General features: G+C 23.2%; 1 protein-coding gene across 1 annotated transcript; it reads left to right on the top strand.

Moving 5' to 3' along the window:
• Positions 1-2,091: 2,091 nt before the first annotated feature.
• LOC122504330 (protein stoned-B-like) lies at positions 2,092-12,458 on the top strand. The gene is given in 26 exon segments (XM_043615391.1): positions 2,092-2,269; positions 2,325-2,597; positions 2,600-2,638; positions 2,641-2,664; positions 2,888-2,917; positions 2,920-3,055; positions 5,005-5,128; positions 5,130-5,207; positions 5,392-5,446; positions 5,449-5,513; positions 5,515-5,743; positions 5,746-5,885; positions 6,154-6,160; positions 6,163-6,378; positions 8,490-8,593; positions 8,595-8,631; positions 8,634-8,670; positions 9,055-9,077; positions 9,080-9,168; positions 9,250-9,343; positions 9,346-9,360; positions 9,363-9,566; positions 11,682-11,832; positions 11,834-11,890; positions 12,312-12,334; positions 12,337-12,458. Coding segments are annotated over 26 exon segments (2,538 nt in total). The 3' UTR covers positions 12,447-12,458.
• The last annotated feature ends 351 nt before the right edge of the window (positions 12,459-12,809 follow it).

Raw genomic sequence — 12,809 nt, 5'->3', positions numbered from 1 at the left:
TATATTTTGAAAGTTTAAATTAAATTATTTAAAATAGTCAAGTTTTGGAAAAATTAGGAAATAATTGAATTTTTGGGAGAATTATAATTGAAATTATGTTGGGGACTAAGGAAAAAAAAAATTCAAAGCATTTTCTTAATTATAATGATCCGAAAGTTTTGAACGTTCAAATGAACGAAATATTTTTTATTAAAAATATTTTCATAAATTACTGATTGCAATAAAAATTATAAACTTAAATTTTATTTTATAAACTTTAGAATATTTTTTTTTATAGTGACGCAAAATGCAATTTATTGTTGCAATAAAATGTAATTTCCTTTATTTCAACCTTCAGAACTTTAAGATCATTAATTATGATTAAAGTTCTCGGGATTAAGAAATAGAGGAATTTTGTTTAAAAATCAGGAAAGAGAATTAAATTTTTGATAATCGTTGGTAAAAACCAGTTTTGGAATTAAAATTATAATTTTAATTCCAAAAAACTGGTTTTACAACGATTATCAAAATTTTAATTTCTCTTTCCTGATTTTTAAACAAATTCCTCTATTCTTAAATCCCGAGAAACTTTAATCATAATTAATGATCTTAAAGTTCTGAAGGTGAAATAAAGAATTAAATTTTGTTTGCAACAATAAATTGCATTTTGCGTCACTATAAAAAAAAAATAATTCTAAAGTTTATAAATATAATTTAAGTTTATAATTTTTATTGCAATCAGTAATTTCTGAAAATATTTTGAATAAAAAATATTTCGTTCATTGAACGTTCAAAACTTTCGGATCATTATAATTAAGAAAATGCTTTGAATTTTTTTTCCTTAGTCCCAACAATAATTTCAATTATAATTCTCCCAAAAATTCAATTATTTCCTAATTTTCCAAAACTTGACTATTTTAATAAATTTAATTAAAACTTTTCAAAATATAAAATTCTTTTACATAAAATTTAACGAAATTTCAATTCGCAAATTTTTCAAGTAATTATATTGTCGAGAATTCAGAGATCTTTAAAAATTAATTAAATTTGTGTTAATTATATAATTAAGTTGCAATTTTGAAAAAATATAATTTCTTTTAGTAGGTATTTCGACAAAAATTCATCGAAACTTGAATTATTATTGAATATATTTGAAATTAAAAAATTTTAATCTTCTCAAATAGAACTGACGTAAGAAAATTGTAATCGAAAACTGTTCAAAGTTTATTGTTTCTAGATACAATAGAAGAGTTTAATGTTGCTCTTTTAATTAAAAAAATCGGAGAATCTCCTTAATTGAGACTTTTCATAAATTCACTATTTAACAATTTTTTAAATTAAAATTCTTGAAAAATTCATTTATTTTCTAAAAATAATAAAATCGTTACTTTCGTTAAAATTTTCCAAAATTTCAAATAATTAAAAGTTTCTATTTAATTAAATATATTAAAAAGTAAAGTTTAAACAAAATAGAAATTTTCAAAAAACTTATTTTCCTTCGTTTTGAAAATAAAATGATTAAAAACTAAAATTATTGTGAAAAAGTCAATATTGTACATGTTTTTCTATAATATTCAAATTTTCAAAAATTGCAATTTTAAAACCTTCTGTTTAATTCTGTAAGACTTTCAAAAATTCATTTATTTTGAAATCAGAATATTAAAAATATTATAGGATTTTATTACATTTTAATATTCTGGTTTCAAATTAATTGTATTTCTGGAGGAGTTATAGAACTAAATTAAATCTGACATTTAATAATTTCAAAAATCATTTCTAAGAAATGAAATAATTAAATACTAATTAATTTCCAGTATTAACATAATTCCCTGAATTTTTCCTAATTTTCCTGAACGGCGGAAACCCTGAATACAGAAAGTATAACTAAAGTTAGATTATTATTTCTAAAAATTCCAGAAGATTAAAGAAAATTCCTACGACTTTTCCAGAAGCTGGAGAATTTTTCTAACTGTCAAATATCCTGAATTGACATAAATCCGAATTGAAATTAAACTGAATTACCCTAATCGAAACTGTCACTTAACCGAACAATCATACTCCTAAAAAGTTTATTTAATCATACTAATTACAAATTAACATTATCAACAAGTAATGGATAAAAATGAATTACCATTTTCTTTTTCGACAGGAACAGAATCAACAATGCCCGATTATCTAGCATCAGAAACGATATTACCATTAAACGCAAACGAGGTGTTACCAACGGTAATTACCGAAAAATCTATGTCACCAGGATCTGATATTATCGTCAGATGCAAATTTGTCTTCCGTGACTGAAAAAACAAATTTCGGAGCTCCCGAAATGGGATCAACAATGTTTACAGCAATTTCACCAACAAATACAAGCGATGGATCTTTCTTTACATCTATAGAAAGTGTTTACACACGTGACAATGCAAACGATATTCCAAGTAGTAATAATATTACCCCCGCTGTTGATTCAACAGCAATAAATGATTTGGATTTTAAAACAACGCCAACGGATTTCGCCAAAAATGATGGTTACTTTACAAATGAAATAAATAATTTCCCCAATGTAATGGAGGAGACTGCCGATTCATTCGATGCGTTTGCATCGAAATTTGATAAGGCTGCCGAACAAGTGGAAACAATATTTACGATCCTTTCTCTGGTGGTTCAATGGGAAGGATACTTCCGACGATGGTTTGTAATTTCTATTTTTCTTCTATTCTATTCTTTTTCTATTTCTTCTTCTTCTTCTTCTGTTCTATTTTATTCCATTCTCGACGTAGTCACAAGTCATTTAAGAAGAAGAAGAAAAATGATATTTTTTTATATATTTTCTTCTTCTATTTTTTCTATTTCTTCTCCTTCTATTTTTATATTTTGCTAATAAAATAATATTCTTCTGATGGAAACTTTTTAGTATGGGGAGATTCAACAGTTGCGAGTCAGACGCTGCTTTCACTGGATTTGATGAATCGGAGGGATTCGATTCCTTCCTGAGTATGACAGCACCACCGCAAGAAGCTGCAATGAAACGAACCGAATCTGGAGATTCTGACGATGCTCCCGATTTTAGTGTATATATCAAGTATGTATTGCTCTCCCGAATTTTTTTTGTCTTCTAAAAAAGAAAAATAGAAAAATAGGGGAACAAATTAAATAGTAAAAAAGGGAAATAGAAAAACAGAAAAATAGAGAAAAAAAAAAAAATATTAGAAAAATAGTAAAATAGTAAAATCGAGAAAAAGAAAATTAAATAGTAAAATAGAAAAAAAAGAAATAGAAAAATAGTAAAGCAGTAAAATGAAGAAAAAGAAATTTAAATAGTAAAATAGAAAACAAAGAAAATAGAAAAAAATAGAAAAGTAGTAAATAGAAAAAAAGAAAATTATTTATTTAAATATATAAAAATCGAGATATTCTGCCCTCAGGAGAAGTTAGGACTTTTTGATTCGAAATTATTTATAGCTAAAACTCTCATGTCAAAAGTTAGACAATTATAATTTGTAAATAAAAGAAATTATTGTTTTAGTGAAATTAATATAATTAGAATTTTTACAATAACATGATTTTCACAGAACAGAGAAATAACTAAAATGCGGAAATTTATCAAAAGTATTAAAAAAATTATTCAAAATCTTAAATAGCCACGAACTTCTTTCTCAAATTAAAAAAAATCCATTTAAGTAGAATTACAGTTGCAATTTTATAAATAATCAATTATTTATCACTTATTTTTGTATAATTAAATAATTGAATTCTCGCACAACGTATTAATAAGAATTGATTTGAAAAAGAATTTCAGTTAAAATTTTAAAAAATATTTGAAGAATTGAAAAATTGCAGTTCTAATTTTTCGAAATAATTAAATTTCAAAAGGATTTACATTGAAAGTATTTTGAAATTTAATTCCTGGTGGACAAATTAAATAAAAATAAGTATTCAAATATTAATTTAAACAAAAATTAATGAAATTTGAAAAATATTATTTAGAAATTCCGAAAAATGAGGTTTTTAAAAAATATCAATTAAATTATTTTAAAAATAGTTGAATTGAATTTTAAAAAAATAATTTTTAAAAAATGAATAAATAGGAAATTTTCTCAAATTTCATTAAAAAAATAATTTTTTAAAATGAGAAAATAAAATTGTTTGAAGTATAAAATTTTTTTTAACGAAATTTTTAGAAAATTTCCTATTTTTTCTATTTTTAAAATTATTTTCAGGAATTTAACTATTTTCAAAGTAAAAATTTTAAAAATAATTAAATTTTACAAAAAAATTTTGTATTTAAAAAATTCAATTATCGTTGAATTCTAATAAGAATTGAATTGAAAGAGAATTTCAGTTAAATTTGGAAAAATAGTTGAATATTAGAAGCGATATAACAGAATTTATTTAATTATTTAAAAAATTTGAAAAGTAATAATATTGAAATATTATTATATATTTAATTTTTAATAATTAAATTTCAAAGTTTCTACATTGAAATTATTTGAAATTTCAATTTAAATAGATAACAATAAGTTTCTAAATATTTATTTAACAAAAAATATTGAATTTTTGAATAATTTAATATAGATATTCTAAAAAAAATTAGGTTTTAAAAAACTAATTAAAATTTTTTCAAGATAATTCAATTCCCGAAAATAATTTTAAAAATTAAAACAAAATAAAAGTTTTTTAAAATTTTATTAAAATAAATTTATATTTGAATGAATTTAATTTTATTACATTTTAAAGATTGTTTTAAAATATAATCGTTTTTTGAAGAATTATATTTTTAAAAAAATAATAAATTTCATTAAATCAAAAAAGAAGTCTTTGTTCCTAACAATGGGCTATAAATTTCACGCTCGCGTTTTGTATTGCTAATTAAATAGTAAAAAAAAATTAAATAGTGGAATAGAAAAAAAAAGAAATAGAAAAATAGAAAAAGAGGGAAAGAAGAAACTAAAAAAAATAGTAAATAGGAAAAAAATAGAAAATCCTTGAAATATGTATTCGAAGTTGAAAAAATTGAAATTTTCGCAACAGACCTAAAGAAGGAGAGCAACTGAGACAAGGTGAAGAGGGTCCAGTTCCAATACTCGCACCTCCACCTAAAAGTCCGCAAAATTCCGCTTACTCTGATGCTACTTTGCGCTTCAATCCTTTCGACAAAGTCTGCTGGTTTTGCTCAAGAAGCTTACGCGCCGTCTAATATTGAACAGGCTGAAATTAAACGTACCGATTCTCAGGTAAGATTCTCAACTCTCAAATTTAAAAATAATGATTCTGTGTCACAATCACAATTGATAATTGTGCCTAAAATTCAAATAAATCTAAAATCAAATTAGAATCAATTCAAATTTACAAAGAAGCGAGGAAAACTTTTTAGCAAAATCAGAAGATAATAAAATAACGATAAATTTTCCAAATTAGGAGACACCGCCAACGCCTCTGTTTGACGAGGACGTCAGTCAACCATTGGAAGATTTTCAAGAGTGACATACACAGGCGATGGTTGGGAAATGCAACTCCGTCAGCCGAACAAGAAGAAAATAAACAGGACAGAGATTTTGGAAGAAAATCTTCGTTCGACTCGTCTATCAGGGCGACAATCCGGCTGTTCAACTATTCCAGACTAAGGACGATAAGGATCCATTTCAAGAATTGCCCCTACTACCGTGCTATTCAGTATCGGAAATTGGAGCCCAGCAATTTGATCACTATGGCAAATATTTTACTGTCAAATTGCAATATATCGTCTATAAGGAGAGGCCTGGCGTTCGTCCGGTCAAGTGACGAAAGCTGAAAGATTAACAAACAAATTAAGCCAATTCGCAGCTTATGCAATTCAGGGCGATTATCAGGGCGTCAAGGAATTTGGTAGTGATTTGAAGAAATTAGGTCTTCCCGTCGAACATGCACCTCAGGTATAAAGAAAAAAAAACAAAATCGTCAAATATTTCTTTTCCGAACATTAAATATCAATATTTTCTTTTTCGAACATTAAATTTTCAATATTTCTTTTCCGAACATATCCTTTTGAACATTAAACATTTAATATTTTCTTTTCGATTACTAAACATCAATGTTTTTCTTTGAAACTTTAAAAATTCGACTTTTTCTTCAACAATAATGAAATTAAAAATTAAAATAAAAGGAAAATTATAAATTAAAATAGTAATTATTTTCCTACAGATATCACAACTTTTAAAATAGCATCTCATAATTATGAGGATATGAAGGAATTTTCTTCGGCAATTGAAGAAGCTCTTTTTAGATTATCAGCACATAGGGATCGAGCTTTGCAGTATAAAATGGAAGAGGTTCAAATATCAGTAGTCGATGAACTTTATGTGGAACAAAGTTCAGAAGGCCATATAGAGAAACAAATAGCTCGAGTTCGACTATTTTTCTTAGGCTTCTCTCAGGTATTTAGGAAAATTTGCAACAAAAAAAAAATAAATACCAATAACAGCAGGGTGGTCATAAGTTTCAGTTTATCAATTTCCCTAACAATTTACTGACATTAAAATTATTTTCCCTGACAAAATTCTTTTTACAGGAAATATGAAAGTTTACGGAAAATGAGTAAAATTTATGAATTTTAAAAATTTCTAAAAATTACAAATATAACCCTTTCTGAATTAAATTATTTTTACATAATTTTTAACTAAACTTCATCTTTAAATCAATTATTTCAAATAATTTTCAGAAAGTTCTTCTAGAAAATTAAGATTTAAATACAAAACTCAATTTTTATAATAATTGGAACTGTATGTATTTGAATTATTATGTAATGAAATACGGAAAATATTTAATTTTAAAAAATTAGAAACTAATTTTCATTTTTGAATTTACATTTAAAGATTTTTTATAAAAATTTTAATATAATTCAATTATTTTCAGAATTTGTAATTAAAATTCTTCAAAAGTTGATTTTCAAAAAATATTGTAACAAAATACTTGAAAATAATAAATTATTTTCAATTAAATTTTACAAAATTTTAATTAAAAATATTTTTAGAATGGATATATATTCGAAAAATTTAATTATCTATATTAATAATCGTGTATTCTGGTAATCTGTTCGCAGTTTGAAGTTAGTTGATTACTTTTTGTTTCCTAACTTTTTTAATCATTTTTCTTTAAAATATTTTCAATTTTAAAATTATTGTATTGCCAAATCATTGAATTCCTTTGAAAAATTTTATTATTTATAAAAAATAATTGAACCATTTCGAAAAATTATCAATATTTTGAAAATAATTGAATTTAATTAATATTTTAAAAATAATTGTATTCTTTCCAGAAATTGTATGTAAAATTCAATTAAAATTAATTGAATTCCTCCGAAGATTTTATTATTAATGAAAATAATTGAATTCTTTGAAAGAATCTTAATTTATGAAAAAATTGAAATTTTGCGAAGAATTTAATCAAAATGGTGAATATAGTTGAATTCTTTAAAGAATTATAATTAAAATTCTGAAAAATTAGTTTTTAAATTATATGAAAAGTAATTAATTTTTCAAAATTTTAATTAAAAAAATTGCCATAATTAAATTTTTATAAACAAATTGTAACATTTTTTAATTTTTATAGAAAATAATTAATATTTTACAAGAATTTCTTAAAAATTTTGAAAAAATTGATTTTTAAAAAGAAATTTTACAGTCAATTTTAGAAATAATTGAATTTTTGAGATTAACTCATTTCAGAATTACTTTAATTATTTTCAAAAATTAAATTTTGGAATTATAATTGAAATTTCTTAAGTTTTAAAGAAGATATTTGAACATTTTTCAAGAAAATTTATTAAACATTGAAATTCAGGAATTTTAAGGAATTTTACAGAAGAAAAGATTTAAATAACTCAAAGGAACCAAGAAGGAAAAAAATTTGAATAATTGAAATAATTGAATGTTTGCAAAGACTTTACTATTTAAAAAAATAATTGAATTGTTTCAATGGATTTATTCAAATTTTAGAAAATAATTGAATCTTTCATGAAATTTTATTAAAATTATATGAAAATAATTCAATTCTTGTGAAGAATTTTACTATATTTATAAAAATATTGAATTCTTCCGAAAAATTTTTTATTTATGAAAATAATTGAATTCTTACGAAGAATTTTATTAAAATTTTTGAAATTAATAAACGAGAATAATTAATTAGTAAATTAGTTAATAATTGAATTTTTTAATGTTGGAATCTGAAATTATTCAAAAAATTCAAATTAAAAATAAAAAATTTTGTAATTTGCATAATAATAATAAATCGAACATCACTTATCTAGGTAGTAAAATCTAAAATCTAAAATGAATTTTTTTTTTGTCGTCAAATTTAATTTTTTGTAAACTACTTTTTTACTCCTTCTTTTTACTCTTAAAGCTCCGTTTGCTATTTTTTCAAAATTTTTAACGAATGCGAAGCCTGCAACAAATAAAATTCAAAATTTTAAATTTCTAAATTGCTAATAAAATTCTAATTTTATTGACGAATAAAATGAGATATTTATTGAAATTCTCTTTCCTCAGGAATGCCTGACGTTGAATTGGGTGTCAATGACATGAGAAGACAGGGAAAAGAAGTGGTTGGTCGCCACGATATTATTCCAGTTGTCACTGAAGAATGAATGGATAAGATTAGAAAACGTCGAATTTCACTCTTGCATCAACAAGATGAATTTGAAGATTCGAAAATTATAAGGTACTGCAAATATTTTCTTTTATTCTCGAAGAATAAAGGGAAAAAAAAAAAAAATTAAATTTCGAAAAAAAATCAAAATAAGAGAAAAAAAGAGAAAATTTAAAAATACCTCAAAGAAATATAAAGAAAAATTTCTTTTAGATAACAAATATGTACAGGAAACATTTCTTTTACTTTCGAAGCATAAAAGAAAAAACTTAAATTTTCATAATAAAAATCAAAAGAGAAAATTTTTAAAATACCTCAAAGAAATATAAAGAAAAATTCTCCTTTAGATAAAAAATTACAAGCTACAGGAAATATTTTTTTCATTCCGTAAAAAGAAAAAAATGTTCAATAATTTTTAAAAATAAATAAGGAGAAAATTAACAATTTTTCTTCTAGATTCAAACCCCCAGATGGGTGTTACATGAACTGTTAAGATTTCGAGTGAGGCCACCGAAAAATCGTGAATTACCCCTTCAACTAAAATGCGTCTTTTGCGTCACGGGAAATAAGGTAAAATATCGAAATCCATTTTATCGTTGATCATGGAAAATTTTAAACGACCATTAAATATGAATATAATTTTCTAACTAGGTGGAAATAAGAGCGGATATACTCGTTCCGGGTTTCACATCGAGAAAATTGGGTCAAATTCCCTGTGAAGATGTCATGGTGAGAATACCAATTCCGAATGTTGGATATATCTCTTAGAGTTGAGAAACACTTTAGATATGGTTCAGTTAAATCCGCTCATCGGCGAACGGGAAAAATTAAGGGCATCGAAAGATTCCTCGGCGCTGTTGATAATCTTGAACCACAACTTATGGAAGCTACTTCCGGACAAGCGAAGTATGAACATCAACACAAGGCTATTGTATGGAGAATGCCACGATTGCCTAAGGAAGGACAGGGTAAGATTTTGTGAATTAATATCATGTCAAATTTTTTTCTAATATTATTTTTTTTAATAATAATAATCAATTCAATATCAGGGTTGCAAAAAAAGTTTAATTCTCTTTTTCCCTGAATTCTTTTTCGATTTCCAGACAGACTTTTGATTTTCCCTAATTTCAAAAAAAAAGTAAATAAAATATATATTTAAATTAAAGGGGAGTTGAATTATTAAAACAGGACGATTTTTAGGAGTTAAAAATTAATTTAAAATCTTAAAAGGTCTAAGAATTTAAAAAAATAATTAATTTACATAAACTACTGTGAAGAACTTCCCTCGATTCTTTTCAAAAATTTAAATAAAATATTCTTTTGAAACCCTTAATTATTTTTAATAGAATTTTAGGAAAATTTCATGATCAACATAAGTTTTAAACGTTCAAATGAATGAAAAATTTTCTATGAAAATTATTTCATCAATTACTGCGATTGCAATATTAAATATTTTGAATCTTAAATTATGCATTTAGAGACTAAAATTAATTTTTGTTTGATAGTGACGCAAAAATATTGTAATAACAATTCAATTTACAAAAAAAATAAATAAATTCGTTTAATTAAACATTCAAAACATTAGGATCAAAATTTAAATTATTTGGAAAATTTTCAATACTTTTTCAGAAAAATTAAATTATATTTTTATAAAACGTAGAATTTAAAATTTTTTTAAATTTCAAAAACCTAATTCTTCAGAATTTTAAATAAAAATTTTCCAAACTTCACTCTATAGAAAACAATTGTAAACTTAAATCTTCTTAAAATTTACTAAATAATTTAATTACTGTGATTAACTTCCTCGATTATTTTCAAAAATTTCAATAAAATTCGTTTAAAAATTCAATTATTTCTAAAAAATGTCATTTCAATGAAATCCTATTAAGAAATTCAATATTTTAAAAGAATTTAGTGAAATTTCAATTATTTCTAAAAATGTCAATTCAATTAATTCTTTTAAAAATTCAATTATTTCTAAAAATGTCAATTCAATTAAATTCTTTTAAAAATTCAATTATTTCTAAAAAAATGTCAATTTTAATGAAACACTTTAAAAAAATTCAATGACTTTTAATAGAATTTTAGGACAATTCCAATTATTCTAAAATGTCAATTTCAATAAATTTCGTTTAAAAAATTCATTTATTTCTAAAAAAAATGTCAATTTCAATGAAATCGTTTTAAGGAATTCAATATTTTTAAAAGAATTTTAGTAAAATTTCAATTATTTCTAAAAATGTCAATTTCAATTAAATTATTTTAAAAAATGCAATTAATTTAAATAGAATTTTAGGAAAATTTCCATTTTTTCTAAAAAATATCAATTTCAATAAAATCCTTTTGAAAAATTCAATTATTTTTAATAGAATTTTAGAACAATTCCAATTTTTATAAAAATGTCAATTTTAATTAAATTCTTTTAAAAAATAAAATTAATTTTAATAGAATTTCAGGAAAATTTCAATTATTTCTAAGAATATCAAATTTCAATAAAAATCCTTTTGGAAAATTCAATTATTAACATTTACTTAATCTAGAATTAATTTCCTAAAGGTAATAAATAACATTTTGTAAGAAAATTAAATCTTAAAAAAATTGCTATTAATTCTAAAATCTTTTCTAAGTTAATTATAATTATTAATTACATTGAGAAAGTTATTTATAATTTAATTATTTTAAATATATTTAATTATTTACCTATCTGAAATAAGAAAAATCAAAATTCTTCTAAAAATCATCTGATTTAAAAGTTTCTTGCTTAATAAAAATTCATGAAGAATTCGAAATTCTATAGGATTTCAAAAATATGTTTGAACACCAAAAACCAGGAATTTCGAAGTAATTCTAGATGTTTGATATTTTTTCACTACTTTCGATAAATTTCCGGACATTCTCCTTACTTCCTGACCGCAATTTCATTTTTCTTGACTTCTTCCCAATTTCCCTGCAATTTTCCTGACCTGTGACAAATCTGAAATTTAATAATTAATCGAGCAAAAATGAGTGATAAATTTAGAAAACAAATGCTGAACTGGGAATAATTGAAGAAAATCTAAAACAAAAATATTCTTTTTTTACAGGAGCTTATACAACGCATCAATTAGTTTGCCGTTTAGCATTAACGTCATATGACCAAATTCCTCCAAATTTAGCACAGTATTGTTATGTTGAATTTACAATGCCAGCAACACAAGTATCACACACGACAGCTAGAAGTGTTAGTTTCAGAAAATGATAGTGATGATCCACCGGAAAAATATGTACGAAATTTATCACGACACGAATACAGGTAAATTATTATTATTATTATTATAACAAATAATTCAGATTCACAAAATAAATAATTCAGAAGAAATACAAATTTATTTAAATTGAAGTAATTATAAATAAATTTATAATTTTATTCAAATTTAGATCATTTTTTAAATTTAAATTCAGATAATTTAAATAAATTTCAATTTATTCAAATTTAAATAATTTAAATAAATCTTGTAATTTCATTTAAATAAATTTCTAATTTTTTTTCACTTAAATTGAAGTAATTAAATAAGTTTTTAATTTTATTAAAATTCAGACAATTTAAAAATTTCCAAATTTTATTTAATTGAAAGAATTTAAAGAAAATGTCTCCACCAAAAGCAATGGAATGAAAATAGCAAATAACATCGCCGTCAATATATTCAACTCGGTCTAATATTATTGATTTTAAAGGTCGGTATTGAACACACAAAGTGTGAGGTCCGGGCGCTTATCTAACTGCAACGATAGCTAAACCAATTCCCGAATCAACACCAGAAACACATGAACCAACACCAGCTGATTCTGACTCTGATTCCTCAGAATAGTGCAATAAAATGTAAAATTTATTTTCCTTTTCTTTTTATTTTCCCCTTTTTTGTTTTAGCGAGAAGAAACAAAAAAATGAAGAATATAAGTGCGTATAATAATAAAGTAATGAGTTTAATGAGAAAAAAAAATAAGTTATAGAGAGATGTACCTAGCTATATAATATATGTTGCAAATTAATGTAAAATGTTGAATCTATTCTATACGATAATTTAGAAAACAAAAAGGCTTGGTTTTCCGCTATTGTGTTTGCAAAAAAATGGTTTGAGATTGAGTGTACTGATCTATTTAAATATATAGGATTATAAATATATATATAAAAAAAAAAAAAAATGTAACAAGAGTTCCATTTGTGAAATTAT

This window comes from Leptopilina heterotoma, unplaced genomic scaffold, assembly GCF_015476425.1.
Source record: "Leptopilina heterotoma isolate Lh14 unplaced genomic scaffold, ASM1547642v1 Lhet_292, whole genome shotgun sequence".
NCBI classification, from domain to species: domain Eukaryota; kingdom Metazoa; phylum Arthropoda; class Insecta; order Hymenoptera; family Figitidae; genus Leptopilina; species Leptopilina heterotoma.
Note: the sequence above shows the minus strand (reverse complement) of the source record. Positions and strands in the feature narration are given on the sequence as shown.